We start from the raw sequence: 15,412 nt of genomic DNA, 5'->3' as shown, positions 1-15,412 counted from the left end.
CTTATCTCAGCTCCTATTATCCGATCTCCGGATTGGAGCCTTCCTTTTGAGATTATGTGCGATGCCGGTGACTATGCGATTGGAGCTGTTTTGGGGCAGCGAAAGGACAAGGTGTTACATGCCATTTACTATGCAAGCAAGACTCTCGACGATGCACAAATCAACTATGCTACTACAGAGAAGGAGCTTCTTGCAGTTGTCTATTCATTAGACAAATTTAGAGCTTATCTTGTTGGTTCTAAAGTTATTGTACACACTGACCATGCAGCTTTAAAATATCTTTTAACCAAACAAGAGGCTAAACCTAGACTTATTAGATGGATTTTATTATTGCAAGAATTTGATTTGGAAATCCGTGATAAGTCAGTTTGAAAAATGTTGTTGCGAGATCATTTGTCCAGATTGAGATTCTCAGGAAGAGAAATTTTGCCCATCGATGATTCTTTTCCAGACGACCATCTTCTAGCTGTAGCTGCAAACACTCCATGGTTTGCAGATTATGCCAATTATTTGGTAGGAGGAGCCATTCCTCTTGACTTATCTTATCAGCAGAAGAAGAGGTTCATGCATGATGTGAAGAGGTACTTCTGGGACGATCCCTATCTGTTCCGAGAGTGTCTTTGATGGTATATACGAGACGATGTATCCCGAGAGGGTGAGGTACGTGCCATCCTTTCTCATTGTCACTCTTCTTCATATGGTGGTCATCATGGTCCTTCTAGGACATTTGCTAAGGTAATGCAATCGGGTTTTTATTGGCCTACTATCCTTAAGGATGCTACTAACTTTGTCCGTTCTTGTGATGCTTGTCATAGAACTGGCAATATCTCGCAAAGGCATGAGATGCCTCAAACTGGAATCTCCGAAGTTGAGATTTTTGATGTTTGGGGCATTGATTACCAAGGGCCGTTCCCTACATCTTTTGGGAACCAATACATATTAGTAGCTGTAGATTATGTTTCTAAATGGGTGGAGGCAATTGCCACCCCCACTTGTGATGCTAAATCTGTTGTTAAGTTGTTTCAGAAGACTATCTTTCCACGGTTTGGAGTGCCTCGCGTGATGATTAGTGATGGAGGCACGCATTTCAATGAGCGTCATCTCAATTCTCTCATGAAGAAATATGGCGTTACACACCGAAGAGGATTGGCTTATCATCCTCAAACCAGTGGACAAGTAGAAGTTTCCAACAGAGAGCTGAAACAGATCTTGGAAAAGGTGGTAAGCAAGAATAGGAAGGATTGGAGTCGGAAGCTCGATGATACTTTGTGGGCTTACCGTACTGCTTTCAAAACGCCGATTGGCACCTCACCTTACCGACTTGTCTATGGCAAGTCCTGTCATTTACCGGTGGAGCTTGAGTATAGGGCTATGTGGGCCATTAAGGAGCTGAATATGGATCCCTCACTGGCGGGTGAGAAACGACTGATGCAGTTGAATGAGCTAGGCAATTTCGTTGCATGCCTATGATAGTGCTCAAGTTTACAAGGAGCGAACGAAGAAGTGGCATGACAAGCATATCTTGCAAAGAGAATTTCATGTTGGTGAGAAAGTTCTCTTGTTTAACTCTCGTTTGCGCTTGTTTCGGGTAAATTGAAGAGTAGATGGTCCGGGACCGTTCACCATTCTCGATGTGAACAAGTTTGGGTCAGTTACACTGCATTCTGACACAGGAAAGACCTTCAAAGTGAATGGGCAACGCTTGAAGACTTATTATGAAGGTGCTTTCGTGGGGGTAATAGAGGCTCTTGACCTCTTCCCCATTGATTCTTCTTACTGATGAAGAATTACGGTCGTGCGGGACCGCAAAAACCAGCGCTACCGAGAGGCAGCTCGGAGTTTGTAAATCATTAGTTTGTAATTAGGATTTAAATTCACGTATTGCTTTTGTTTTTTTGTGTTTCTTTGCATTTTGAGAGGCGAGGAGAGGGTACTTGATATGCTTTCAAGTGTCTTTTGCAGGAAACTTGACGGGATTTGAAGTTATAAGTAACAAATGACGAAGAAAGACGCCTGTACCTACTTCCTCGATCGAGTCACTGGCGACTCGATCGAGGAACCTATCGGCTCGATCGAGTCAATGGCGACTCGATCAAGGAACCTGTGCTGAATTTAGAAAAGTTTAAAACGAGAGTTGGGTATTTTTGAAATTGGTTCCTCGACCGAGTCACATGCGACTCGATCGAGGAACCTATCAGCTCGACCGAGTCACATGCGACTCGATCGAGGATCCACTTTAGACCGGGTTCCGCGTTTTATTTTCACGGGTTTTATGCATTTGTTACTCTATTTCCTTTTCACTTCCTTCTTCTTTTCCTGCTATTTTCCTGCATACTTCCTCCTCTATCACTCTTTTTCTCTTGATTCTTCACCAATCATCATCAAAACTCACTTAAAACTTTGTGCTTTATTGCTTATTACTTGATTGAATCATTCTCTTGTGCTTATTTTCTCCATTCTTTGCTTAATTTGCCAAGGTAAGTCACGTTTTTGGTCTTTACTTGTCTCGAAAATTCTGATTTTTCATGCTTAAATCTTGAGTTTATTGTATTGAATCTTCCCTTGCTAGTATACAATTGCTATTTCCTTGCTTTCTAGCCCCTTACTTGTTGAAATTCATGCCTAATTTGCTAATTTGGGAATTAGGGTTCTTCAAAATCCGGGTAGAAATTTTGCATTAAATTGGTTAGAATTGTATTCTATTGCTTGGAATCTTCAATATTTGATATATACTCATGTTCCCCTAAGTTTTTGGATGCTTTCATTGTCATTTGGAGTCTTAAAAATTGATTTTTAGGACCCATAAGTGCCAAAACCGGGACTGTTTTTGTGACATTGTTGGAGTTTAATTTTCTACTTGTTCTTGTGTAGATAATGTCGACTTCCAGGCAAGGAAATAAGCGGACTAGACAAAGGAATGCACCGGCTCAACAACCCGAAGTCATTCCGGAGGAGATTGTGTCTTCGGAGGATGAGTTGTCTCCCTTAGACGATTATCCATTTATCGAATTTCGTGACAAAGTGCAGAAGGACAGGTTTGTGTATCTGTTATCCAAGTCTATGAGTGCCACTCGTTGTGTTGATAGGGAAATTTTGCGCACTTTGAAGATCGATGATATTATGTTTGGCATGTTTAATGAAATCGGGTTGCAGGGTCTTTTCACGCTCCACGAGTTATCCTACCCTGCCCTAACCCTTGAATTTCTGAGCTCTTATACTTATTTCCCCAGTGATCACCTAATCCGATTTCGTTTGCTTAATGTTGAACGGTCTTTAACCTTTAGCCGTATTTCTGAAATTTTGGAGTTGGATAAGCATCGAAGGGGACTTGTATGGTGTTGGTGGGTTGTCGCCGTTCGTTATTTTCCGTTGTTTTTTTGGTTATATGGATGCGGACGTTAGTGCCATGGCTTTGTTAGATGTCCAACACGTTTGCCTTCGCATGTTTTTGAGGTATCTGAGTTATTTGCTGTTTGGTCGGACTGATAAGAGCAAGACCTCCTCTATTGAGGTCTTAATACTTGCTAGTTACTTGAATCCTTTTAGGGAGGAGACATTCCAATTCTCTCCCCCTGCTCTTGTCTGCTCCGCATTTGATAGGGCGATTGGGCGGTACGGGAACCTTGACTGTGGTGCTCTTGTCACCAAAATTGCTAGGGCTGTTTGTGACTTTGAGGGCGATGACCCATATGAGCCCATGGCTGACTATGAGCCACTTGTTGATGATGACCACCTTCGCTACGACATTTCTTATATTGATATTAAGAACGGGACGGACCATTACTGGAGGGTCCGCGGTGAGTCATACATGCTTCTTCCTTGCGCCCGTTTGCCTGCTGTTGACCCCCTCGAGGAGAGTACGGCTGTGGTGCGCCCACCACCCGTTACTTATCTGATTCCCGAGGATCTTTTGATTACTTTTCCTGGGTCTAGTACTACTACCACCACCGGCGGGCGCCGGAGACGTCGAGCACCCACTACCCATTTGCCAGGTTCCTACCAGCCCGCTCCTCCTCCACCTCCTTCAGCCTATTCCACTTCAGGCTATGCTCCAGGTTACCATTTTGATCCCGTCGTTGAACGGGAAGTGAGGATGCATACTGGCATCAACACTGCTTTGACAGAGAGGAGAATGTGGGAACAGATGGAGGCTATGACTTTAGCTTCAGGGGGGCAGTATCGCGGTGTGTCACCTTCCTACTACACTACTCCTGGTGACGACAGCCGTGTGTTTCATCTTTACGGAGTGACTCCCACAGAGTTTGGACAGTTTAGCACCGAGTTTGGTGCATTAGGCCGTCCCTTCTACACTCCAGTCCGCCCCTCTCGGCCTATACATTTTTCGGGGAGGACACCGGCATCCCTTGTTCCCAGAGAGGCCCGTTCGGCCAGTTTGCTGCTTCTACTTCCACCGCTGCTGCTACTGGAGGCCGTGTTAGGACACCCACTCGTGGTCGTGGACGTGTTAGGCCACCCACTCGTGGTAGAGGCCGTGGCCGCAGTGCCGTTCCTGATCCTGAGCTTATGTCCTTATATGCTGATATTGATGATTTTGATGATGCTTCCGGAGCCCAGTGAGTGACAATGGTGGTCACTACATCCCTCTTTTCCACTGGTTTGGGGGAGGCTCTTTGCATTACATTTGGTATTATCTTTCTTGTTTTGTTTTATTGCATTTCTTTTTACCCTCTTTCCTTTATTAGTAGTGTCCTATAGGTTCTTTGGTTTTTTCGTGTGATTGCTATCTTTGAGGCGTCACAATGAGGACACTGTGACATTTAGGTTTGGGGGAGTGTGTTTATTTCTGTTGTGTGCTTTTATTTATTGTTGTGTGAAAAAAAAAAAAAAAATCAAAAAAATTGAAAATTATAAAATCCAAAAACATGTCTTATTTTTTTTTTTTTTTTTTTTTTTTGTTTATTTTGAGTCGAGTCATGGTGAATTGTATAGCAATGATGATAACTTGCTTTGTCTTTGCATTTGAGTCTCATTTAGTTGTCCATGTACGTTGTTTTGACCTGTTAGCTATGATGACCAAAGCTCTTTACTCAAGTCTTGACCGTCACAATATGCCTTATGCCGAGTAGACTTGACTTTATTTTGTTGGTAAACCACTTAAATTTCTGAGGTCTTTAGAGCTTCCTAGGCCGGGAACATTAATAAACCGGTCTCATTGTTATTTAGGCTAATGAGTGTGGTCTCCTTGTGGTTTATGTAATATCAAACTGCATAAGTGTGACATTAGTTTCTTAGCTTTTGCGCGTTCATTTGATTAAGTACATGTGGATAGGCGATTCTCATTGTTCAAATAAGCCTTACATTACCCAGTTTTGTTAGCCCGTTTGAACCATGTAGCCTTTTTATATCCTATTTCTTAGCTACATTCCAGAATTTGCCTACCCTTTTCGGGACAGTCGCAGTTGTTTGAGCCTTATTGTTATAGCTACTTTGGTTGGGATGGGACTTTATTTGTCATGTGGGTAGTAGCTATCTTTTTGTAACGATTGTGTGACCTCTTATGTTGAAAAAGAAGTATTGTGAAGCAAAAAAAAAAAAAAAAAAAAAAAAAAAAAAAAAAAAAAAAAACAGAAAAAAAAGAGCTTCGAACAAAAAAAAAAAAGGAGTTCAAAAGAAAAAAAAAAGAAAAAAGAAGAAAAAGAAGAAAAGATGAATAATGTTTGCTTCATTGATTATGTTAGGAGGTCGTGTGTGGTAATTACTGGAGTCTAATGCACATTTGGAGAGCCTTACATTTCTCTCATATGTTGTCAAAGTTGAGATTATTTCTCCAGTTGGATGTTTGATTTATTACTTATTAGTTTTGGCTATTGGTCTAGAGCTGCGACTACCGTCTGAGCCCCACATATCCATACGTACTTTTGCACAAGCCACTTCTATACCCATGCCACTTTACCACCATTCTGTCCTTGATACATGTACTTGGTACATTTCGTGAATGCGTATTATTTGGAGGATCTCTTATCACATTAGATTGCATGCATATCTCATAAGTTGAGTGAGTGTCTTATTTCTTTCTATCTTACATAAATCACCCATTATGAGTGCATGAGTGAAACCGCGAGAATCCGACAAAATGGTCTTGCAAGGTTGAAAAGTGTTTGGTTGAGTCTCGGTATCATGTCACATCTTGAGTAAGAGCTGCGTGAGTCTATTACCCGTGCTTTTGAATTTGTTTTATTAGCACAACTTCGGTCATTACTTTGTTATAGATATGGACAAATGAGTCTTGTATGTGCATAGACATTTGCTCTGAGTTATTCATTCACCATATGTTTGTTGTCCTTTGTTTTGTCGATTGCTTTGCTTGAGGACAAGCAAAGGTTTGGTTTGGGGAGTTTGATGTATCACTTTCATATATACTTTTATAGCTCCCTTTACATCATATTTCATACCGTTTCGTGCCTATTATATCATTTATATGCTTTATTTCAATGAACTGTCGATACTGCCGCTATTTTGTGTTTTGATGCAGAAATGACTCAATATGAGTGTGATCAAGCTGAGATTAGCATAGCGGAGACGGCACGGTAGAGTACACGAAGCATGGCACGGGAAACGAGGAATCATGAAGACTAGAAGTCAAAGAAGAGAAGAAAGAACCTGTGAAGCAAGTTCCTCGATCGAGTCATCACGACTCGATCGAGCACCTCGACTCGATCGAGTCACCTCTGACTCGATCGAGGATCCTTTCTGACGGATTTATTTCCGGAATTTCCTAAAACACTTATCTTTTATTATAAATTAGAAACTCGTGTTTTATGGTTGGATTACGTCATATTTTGTGAAGTATTTGCTGGAAACTCTCTTAAGAACCCTAATCTTCCTTTTGTATGGTACTAATCTTTCCTCTTTAATTAAATCATTGTTTTATGTTCTTCAATTATTGTTTTCATCTTGCAATTATGTTTTCATCTTTAATCATGTTTGTTGTTGTTATTATTGCCATGAGTAGCTAATCCCCTCATCTAGGATGAAGGGGATCTAGGTTAATTAAAAGGGAAAGTCAATTAATTGCTAATGGTATCGCTAAAGTTGTTGTTTGATTGTTGTAATTCTTCTAGTTAATCGCTTGAGGCCTGAGTTATTAATTAGTGTAGCGAATCGATCCTATCGCCGACCGGGTTAGAATTGATATAGGCTGCGACAATCAAATAGAGAGTATCTAATCATAGCGACCGCATATTAGAATCGATCTAAAGGGCATAATGGAGTCGACCGATCTTATGACCTTAAACAACTTGATAGAATTAGTAATTGATTGATAATCCCCGACTGATTGACCTAGTGAACCTAATTCCTAGACTTTTAATATTATTGTTATTCATCATTTAATTACGTTGCAATTAGTTTGTTAGAATCAACTCAAAACAAAACCCCCGAAATTGGTTACTTCTAGACAATTTAAATACTCTTAGACTTAGCTTTCACCGCCTCCCTGTGGATTCGATACCTGTCTTATCACTAGCTATTCTTGTTAGTCCTGAGATAGTTTTTCTTTGATTTGGTAATACGACTTTAGCCACATCATTAAGTGTGTGAGTTCAAAAACTTTAAAGCATAGCTCAGATTCTTTTAAACAAAACTCGAAAACTTTAGTACACAGCTCGAATTCTACATCATACAACCGTATACAACCGGTTGTATAATCTACTAATTGGGAAAAAAATGCACATACATTGTCATGTATCATGTTCAGGAATAACACTTTAATCATTCAGGAATGGCATATCATACATTCAGATGAGTAAGTTAAGATTTTTACCTAGAACATGCAGGGTAGAAATTACCACAAGTATGATTATGCTTTTTACGTGGGTGGAATAGTTTTGGATGGATGACATTCCAAGATGTTGGAATCGTGTCACTTTCTCGTGTTTGTAGCCTGTAGGCGTCTTGTCCAAAAACCAAGTCAACTAGGTATGGGTCTTCCCATGCAGGGGTTAGCTTGCCTGGTGATGTGTATTTGGTGTTAGAAAAAACTTTCCATGGGACAAGGTCTCCATCTTTGAAAACTTTGATCCTGATATTCTTCTTTCGATGTTATCATAACCGAACCTTTGCAGGATTGATTATAAAGTAAATAGAGAGGAAAGTAAAAGTAAAGAATAATAAAAGAAGACAAGACAAAAAGATTTATACGTGGAAAAACTCTTAAATGAGAAAAACCACGGGCACCAAGCCAGGAGAGGATTTCACTATGTATTTCGTAGTATATGAGAACAATTGTATGAATGCTTATGCTATATTTGTTAAGAAATGTATAGCTAGAGTATTGTGGGTTGAATGAATAATGAGCTCTTCTTTGTCTTCTATTTATAATTGTCCTTGATTAAATAACGGCTCCTTGCTCATAAATTGTCAGCCATAAATTGCATATCTTTCTTCTTTTTTAAATGTGGTTAATTACTCCTTAAATGTAGTTGATTGCTGCCTTCATAATTAACATGTGATTAATTAGATAAAATCTAATGCGCAATAAATATCTTTCACCTAATCAAATATTGATCTCGCAAGACTCTTATATCCTCTCCTGCCTGGCGCCTATTCTGGGCTGCTACGCTGATCAAACCTGAATGATACTGCTGCAATGAATTCCAACCTGGTGGTAGTATAAAATATCATGCCCAACAATCTCTTTGTTGGTAAAATAAGACGTAGCAACAATGGACAGAATAAGAACACTAATCGAAATAGAAGGAGAAAGAAGTGTCGTGGTAAAGAAGCCACTGACTTGAAAACTATATCGACACGACAGCGGCGGTGGTAATCATCTCACGCTGGTAGTTCTCCAAGGTTGATACTGCAGCACCCGTACCCGACCACTCGTGTAAGGGAGCTTTGGAACGAATAGAAACTTGACAGTTTTGACGTATGATGCTAGTGTATCTTTGTGTAAAAACTTGGGTGATAGTGTCTCCCAAGAAGAGTATGCTAAAATTATAGGAAGTGTGATGTTCCTCATAAACTGTGCTCGACCGGACATTGCTTATGCTATTAGTAGACTAAGTAGATATACACATAACTTCAATGCTGAACATTGGAATGCACTTCATTGTTTACTTAAATACTTGAAAGGAACAATTGATTTGTCTTTGCATTATGGCAAATTTCGTGCTGTGTTAGAAGGATATTGTGATGCAAACTGGGTTTCAAGAAATGATGAAATGTGTTCCACTAGTGGTTATGTGTTTACTTTAGGCGGAGGTGTTATATCGTGGAAGTATGCAAAACAAACTTGTATAGCACGCTCCACCATGGAGTCTGAGTTTATTGTTATTGAGTTGGCAGGCCAAGAAGCAGATTGGTTGGGGGCGACAGGTTGCACCAGTCTCCTTACTCTGTGATTGTCAGGTAGCTATCGGGGTTGCTAAGAATAATGTATATAATGGTAAGAGACGACATATTCGAATAAGGCATGCATGGTGTGGTAAAATAACTCCATAAAAATGGAGTGATTGCTTTGGACTATGTGAAGTCCGAACGTAATCTTTCTGAACCCTTTACAAAAGGGTTAATAAGGAGATTAATCCTTGAGACGTCGAAGGGAATGGGGCTTAGGTCGTTAAGTCAAGATTGAGTGATTCATGATGGTCTCTGTAGCTTCCATTCTTATGGCGTTTGACAGTCCATAGCCATATTTTGGTGTTGCTTTTGAAACGCACTTGATGGATTATGTTTTAATTTCAGGTTGGACTTTTGTCCTTAATAGCTTTTATGAGAAGTGCTACTAAGAAGCACTTGAGCTACCTATGGGGTTGTCATGGTTCAACCACCATCTATGTGAGAATATAAAAAATTCTCGCTAGAGCACTCACCTAAACCAAGGTAAAAGCATGACTTTAAAAGCATTGCACTTTGAAATCGCTTAACGAACAGTCTTTGAAGGTATGATATGTGTTTTGGGGGTCTCTAGCGAAGCCCAACGACAAATTCAAATCGAAAGATATTCATTTGTTGAAAGTAAGTTGTTGCCTCATTTCACTAATACGTCAATTCAAGTCGAAAGACATTGTGTAGATACCCAGTATCTGTTGAATCCCCAACAAACACCCGATGATTATCGGACTACAACATGCTTAGGAATCGCTATATTTGATCGACGGTTTATATAAACTACGAGTTGGAAAACTCAGAAACGATTTTGAAAACAAAACATTTTTTTAACATTTCAAAAGTACCTGGAGTGTTTTATGCACGACGAAGGGGTCGCAATGACACTAACTAGAGTCAAAAGCGACACCGGACAAAAAACCGACTCAAAATTCAAATCCCGACTCCAACAACGGGTCAAACCGAGTCAAACACAAAAAAACAAACATCACAAACCTTCCATTCTAAGTATACACGGTATACTTGATGGTCAAGTACAACAATCATGTCCTATAAAACCTAGGATAGAACAAACCACAAATCCAAATGCGTGATAGTGACAAGACAACTTGAAGACCCGCGAACATGCTCCCGCCTCTTCAAATAGCCCAGGTGGCCACGTCGCTCAAAACGCCCACAACCACATAATCCTCTATAAATACCCCTCAAATGCCACCATTTGAAGGCACGCGAGCGTCTGCCCCCTCTTTTCTCCCTTAAAATTCTAGACCTCGACTTCCCAGTCAACAAACGACACGTATTTTCGACCTACCGATTGAGAATACGAGCCATAAACATTGTTTGGTACCGTCATCATGCATTAAATCACTTGACTTACCAGTTCGACCAACTACACCATCACTAAAGCAAAACAACACTCCATACTTTACAAAAACGATTTTAAATCGAGTTTTCCGACTCACAAGTTTCACACTTTTTCGATTTCTCGTCAAGCAACCTAGCATGTAAGTATGAGGGTGTAATTATTCACCCTCTTTCATGCTCTTTTTATATTTTTTATGTCTTTAAAATGCTAAAACATGCATAATATGATCCAAAATATGGATTGATTGAGCCAAAACTGAGTTTTGACCTGAAGTAGAAGTCCCTAGTCACAACTAGGTGGCTCGCGCCTCTTATTTCAAATCCCTTTGTTTAAAACAAGATTTTTTAACCATAAATTATACTTACCATTGGTTCCTCATACCATGACGGTTTAATCAGTGACTCGGTGATAATATTTGGTTAGTTACATTTTAAAGGGTATTTTAAAGCCTTTTATTCATTTGTTTACATTTGCAAAAAATCATATTAGTCATACACAAATAATCATCCTTGGTTCTACATACCATGTCGGTTTAATCCGAGTACGATGATGAACTTTGAGTAATTACAAAGTAATGAACTTAATATAGTTAGTTCATATCAAGCACTCTTTACACTTTATTGACAAAGCAATGAACTTAACATAATTAGTTTATAACAAATATTTTCACATCCTTTTTTATAAAACTATCCATGTCAAGCTTGCAAAACTGAACCCGACATCGAATATTGTCAATATAATGATAATTATACCAAGTCTCGTTCTTCATATTAGCAAAAAAGCGGTCTTAACGACTTTTTCAATAAAACGGGTTTTGACACCCTGTTACAAACAATTTTCACAAACAATTTCATAAGCATTTTAAACAACTAGGAGACACCCTTTAGGTCGTCGCCAGACTCGCGCCTAAACATGCCTTCTGATTTCCAGTTTTCAAACTTGGACAGGCTCCCTTGCATCGCCTTATGGCTCTCGCCTCAATATGCCGCCTGGTGCTGCTCCTGTTTCCTTTCCGACACTCATCTAGGACGATCCCGACTTCGGTTAACCCGAATACAGTACGGATCAGATTAATGAGTTCTAATTTTACAAAATACTTTTTTTTTTAAGACAAATGGATCATGTTATGCACCATAAACCCAACTCGGTAAATGGATGTTTAATTTCCATCTTGTATGCAAAACAACATTAAATCCAACTTGAAATGAGTTACTTGATACTTTGATAAACAACTGACTTAGCAAAATTTCGCATGTTAGGTTTAAACTTGTGGATACGCATTCATGCATTTAAACCGTTTTATCAACTTTTGCACTTAACCAACCAAGATCGATCAGTAGAGGCCACTACCGCGGGCGGGATTGGGTGTCTGATAAAAGGGATTCCTAATACGTACCCTCACCTCTTACTCAGAAAATTTGGATAGTGGACGACCTTATCCAGGGCGAACGAGAGTCATTCTAGCGATAGGATGCTAAAGAGGGACAATCCCTTATCTTTATTACCTATGTCAAGCACCGCTTTTTGCCTTGATTGACCTAGGTATAAAGTGCACTCGAACGGTTTCCAAGCATCCCATAATTGCTTGGTGGCGACTCTGAACAACTTTAGCATCGTTTCGAGGCCTTTGCCGAGACGAAACCCACCGATCTAAAGCGATCCGGTTGAAAGCATTTCTTACGCCGCCGAGCATGGCTTTTCGACCGTTGTACGTCCACAGATTTAGCTTGGCGTGTAGGTGGCCTATGTCCACAGATTGGCGACTTCGCTGGGAAAAAACTAGGACATTTGTGTCTTTGCGACCCTAGATGGTGAACCTCGAACGAGGTCTTGGTTGAAGTGCAATAATTGATATCACGGTCATAAGTCGGGTTCAGTGTCCGGGATCATAACCTAACCTTTATCGACCAATTGGCTCGCCCAATTGGCGCGAGTTTTCTCATCCCCGCGTTTCGAATCCCGATCGCGTCAAGCATACCATTAGCGTTACACATTTTTGTTTCATCAAAGATGATGCGTGTCTAAAATATGATGTTTCACAATTTATTCTACACGCATTTCAGAGCTCAATTGTGTAATATATGCCATTATTTCCATATTTCCCTCTACTTTCGTGTTTTTGTGTAATATTGCAGAAATGTGAAGAATTCAACGGAAAATGAGCCGAATCCGTCTCCGAGTATTTATCATAGGACCTGACATGAAGTAGTGACTCGAGGAATGAGCTTGGTGTGCGTTTCAAAGCCTAAAGATAGCAAAAGCATGGGTGCGTACGAGTTTAACAAGCAAAGAAGCACTTCACGATATTATAGCCTGCTTCAGATGGCAATATCTCGAGTTCTAAACCTGATAATCGAGTGATTTCAATTGGAGTTGAAACCTTATCCTCTTAGCTTTCCAACGCCACGTAGAACGCCTGATTTGACCAAGTAACGAAGAAATGGCAGCTCTTTTAAGATCGTTGCGCGCTGCAGAATTCGTCAGAATGCATTACTGTACAACACCCTTGGTCGATCGACTGACCTACATGGTCGATGGACTAGAGCGCGAATTCCAGAAGCTGCTGTGCCAGGTACCTTGGTCGATCGACTGGACTCATTGTTCGATCGACCAAGCTTCGAATCTGACGCAAATTAAGAACGAGAAGTTAGAAGCCCAACGCAATTAGGTTTTAGAAAATAAGAAGTTGTGTTATTCCTATATAACTCGACTGCTATCATATTAGCAGGGGGGACGGACGGAGACATTAGTTTAGAATTTAGCATACGGTTTATATTCAATTACTTTAACTTTTACTCTCAATAAAATTCGTTATTTTGCTTTCGGATTCTCTTGTTCCTGCCTTGTTACGGTATTCCTTCTTCATAATTCCAGTTTGTTTTAGTTATTCTTACAGTAGTTAGAATTGTTAGAAAAATCCCGAAACCTTTAGTTTATTATTGCTTTTAATCGTTCAATTTCAATTATGCATTCGTTCATCGTATTTATCGAATTAGTTGTTGTTATCTTCATTAATATGTGTAGCTAAACCCTTCGTGCTAAGATGTAGGGGACCTGTAGCGTAGATGGCGTAGAATTAGGCGACCTGAATTAGGGCATTGGTCGATCGACTGGCTTCTCTGGTCAATCGAGTGTGCCCGTTGGTCGATCGACTGCCTATAGTGGTCAATCGACTGACGCGTGTATGATTAGCACCGTTTTAATTTATTAAGTACAATATTTGACAACGAGACCGAGAGGAGACTTGTTAGATGCTTAGTATTGACCAACCCATTAAGATCGAGAGATAGGGGAGGGAAATAATTAATGAATTAGAACGACTAAATTGCTAAGATTGAAAGATAGGTAATTTAGGTTTTAAGAATAACTTTTCAGGGCGAGAGCTAGCATTAGTGAGACTTAGGGGCTAGTAGCATAGGCCGAAAGGAGCTATTGGTTAACTTGGACCGAGAGGACTTGTTATTTACCCATCTACACGACTTTATTTCAGACTCACCTAGGTAGGGATGGCAGTGGGTCGGGGACCCGACCCAGACCCTGAGGGTCGGACCCTAATGGGTCGGGTATGGGTCTCATTTTTTCAGACCCAATGGGTATGGGTCGGGTATGGGTCTTAAGAAAATATTTCGGGTCCGGGTCCGGGTCTAAGTTATGAGACCCATACCCGACCCTTAGACCCTTTATTAAAAAAAAAAAAAAAAACAAAATCACAACTTTCCTGAATTCATACTGGCAGACCGTAGAAACCCAACTAAAGTCTCTTTCTCTTCCCTCATCCCATAAAGTGATAAAACTCAACCAAACTCTTCTGACAATACCACCACTCCACCACTGACACAAGAAAACCACCACCACAGCACTGATACGCGACTGACAACCATCTCTCTAATAGGCGGAGACCGACAACCACCATTAACGACAGCCAGCGACGGTCAGATGGAGACGGCTATCAAGTACGGTATTGATATTTGGGTTCCGAGTTTGATTCTTTCACATGTATTTGGATGTAAAACTAATTTAGGTCTTCTTTGTCTTTCTTAATCTCTTTGGTATGTATATTGGATTTGGTAGTGTACAATAGAGATTAATAAACTCATAATGTTAAAGTAGTATGAATTTTTTTTTTTAATATTATAGACCCCATAGCTGTTAATCCTGTTACTAAAGTGGCTGAAACTCGGACCCGCGGGTAGACCCAGACCCTACCCTTACCCATAGGGTCCGGGTATGGGTCCTCAAATTTTAGACCCTTGCGGGTTTGGGTCGGGTACGGGTCCAAAGGGAAAATCTCGGGTCGGGTCCGGGTCTAGGCGGACCCTACCCAGACCCTACCCATTGCCATCCCTACACCTAGGACATGCGCCGTCATAGCTATAGTGAATCGACCATCTTAGCATCCCTTTTAATATTTGATTTTATCCATTTTCTTTAATTGCTTATTTATTTGCTTTAGTTTAATTATATTGCATATTAGCTTTAGATAAACCCAAAACACACCCCTTATTTGTTACTTTTAAACTGAAATCTAGAACAACTGAAATTCCCTTCCTTCCTGTGGTTCGACTCGTGCTACCGCTGTCTACAGTAGTAGTTTCGAATTTATAAGTTTAAATCTTGATACTTTACGACGGTATCAAATTTTAGCGCCGTTGCCCGTGAGGTAGCGCTAGTTTTAGTTGTTTTTATTTTGGTCTG

At 40.2% G+C, this 15,412-nt stretch overlaps 1 protein-coding gene across 1 annotated transcript; it reads left to right on the top strand.

Moving 5' to 3' along the window:
- Positions 1 to 3,406: 3,406 nt before the first annotated feature.
- On the top strand, positions 3,407 to 9,365 carry LOC141614503 (secreted RxLR effector protein 161-like). Its single transcript, XM_074433248.1, has 2 exons — positions 3,407 to 3,612; positions 8,933 to 9,365. Exons 1-2 carry the CDS (start codon positions 3,407 to 3,409, stop codon positions 9,363 to 9,365), a joined length of 639 nt encoding a protein of 212 aa, XP_074289349.1.
- The last annotated feature ends 6,047 nt before the right edge of the window (positions 9,366 to 15,412 follow it).

The sequence above is a fragment of the Silene latifolia genome, chromosome 11 (genome assembly GCF_048544455.1).
Source record: "Silene latifolia isolate original U9 population chromosome 11, ASM4854445v1, whole genome shotgun sequence".
Taxonomy (NCBI): domain Eukaryota; kingdom Viridiplantae; phylum Streptophyta; class Magnoliopsida; order Caryophyllales; family Caryophyllaceae; genus Silene; species Silene latifolia.
Note: the sequence above shows the minus strand (reverse complement) of the source record. Positions and strands in the feature narration are given on the sequence as shown.